General features: G+C 40.2%; 1 protein-coding gene across 1 annotated transcript in view; it reads left to right on the forward strand.

Moving 5' to 3' along the window:
* Positions 1-1,196, forward strand: part of LOC113451200 (olfactory receptor 2G3-like) — a 1,568-nt gene continuing 372 nt past the window's right edge. The window contains exons 1-2 of the mRNA XM_087916126.1: positions 1-38; positions 252-1,192. Coding sequence (XP_087772252.1) covers positions 1-38; positions 252-1,192 — 979 coding nt within the window. The remainder of the gene's footprint in view (positions 39-251; positions 1,193-1,196) is intronic.

The raw sequence follows: 1,196 nt of genomic DNA on the forward strand, positions 1-1,196 counted from the left end.
ATGACATGTGAAATGTTTCAGCTTCTAGGGATTAGCTTGTAATGAATATAACTTTCTTGAAAGTATACTCTGAAACTTTCTTTCTTTCTTTCTTTCTTTCTTTCTTTCTTTCTTTCTTTCTTTCTTTCTTTCTTTCTTTCTTTCTTTCTTTCTTTCTTTCTTCCTTCCTTCCTTCCTTCCTTCCTTCCTTCCTTCCTTCCTTCATTTCCAGGAAATTTCATTATTTTTTCACTAATTTCCTTTCATTTCAGGCAAGATGATGCCAAGATACTGAATGAGAACTTCACCTCCATTAAGGAGTTCAACTTATTGGGACTCACCAGCCACCGAAGAACACAGCTTTTTCTCTTTGGGATCATCCTCATCATCTACTTGCTTACAATTTTGGGGAACCTGCTAATCATCATCCTGGTGCAGGCTGATTTCCAGCTCCACACTCCCATGTACTTTTTTCTCAGCAATCTTGCAGGCATGGAAATTGGCTATGTTACTAGCACTTTGCCCCAAATGTTAGGTCAACTTTTGACTGGAAATGGAGTCATTTCCTTAGCACGATGTGTGGCACAGAGTTATATTGCTCTGACCATGGGTAGTACAGAATGCTTGTTGCTGGGAGTCATGGCTTATGACAGGTACTTAGCCATCTGCTGTCCACTCATATATGCCTCTTCCATGGATAGGATGCACCAGCAACTACTTGCTACATCTTGTTGGACCATAGGCTGTCTCTTCTCAGTTGTATATGTTGCTTTCATCTTTCATCATCCATTCTGTGGCCCCAATCACATTAACCACTTCATTTGTGAACTGCCTGTTGTGCTAAAACTTGCATGTGATGACACCACTATAACTAAAGCTGTTGTTTTTGGTTTATCAGCATTTATTGTCCTGGTTCCCCTTTTAGTCATCCTCTCTTCCTATAGTTTAATTCTATACTCGGTACTGGACATGAAGTCAACCACTGGATGGCGTAAAGCTTTCTTCACATGTGGCTCCCACCTTATGGTGGTCACCTTGTTCTATGGTACTGTTATCTCTATGTACATTATCCCCCATTCAGATACAGGTCAAGATCATGACAAGCAGATTGCAGTCTTTTATGTTGTGGTGACACCTCTTCTGAACCCCATTATTTATACTCTGAGAAACAAGGAAGTGCATAAAGCAGCACTCAAAATGCTGAAGGATTTTGGCTT

Source organism: Pseudonaja textilis, chromosome Z (assembly GCF_049901715.1).
Source record: "Pseudonaja textilis isolate UNSWEBS1 chromosome Z, rPseTex1.2, whole genome shotgun sequence".
Taxonomy (NCBI): Eukaryota; Metazoa; Chordata; class Lepidosauria; order Squamata; family Elapidae; genus Pseudonaja; species Pseudonaja textilis.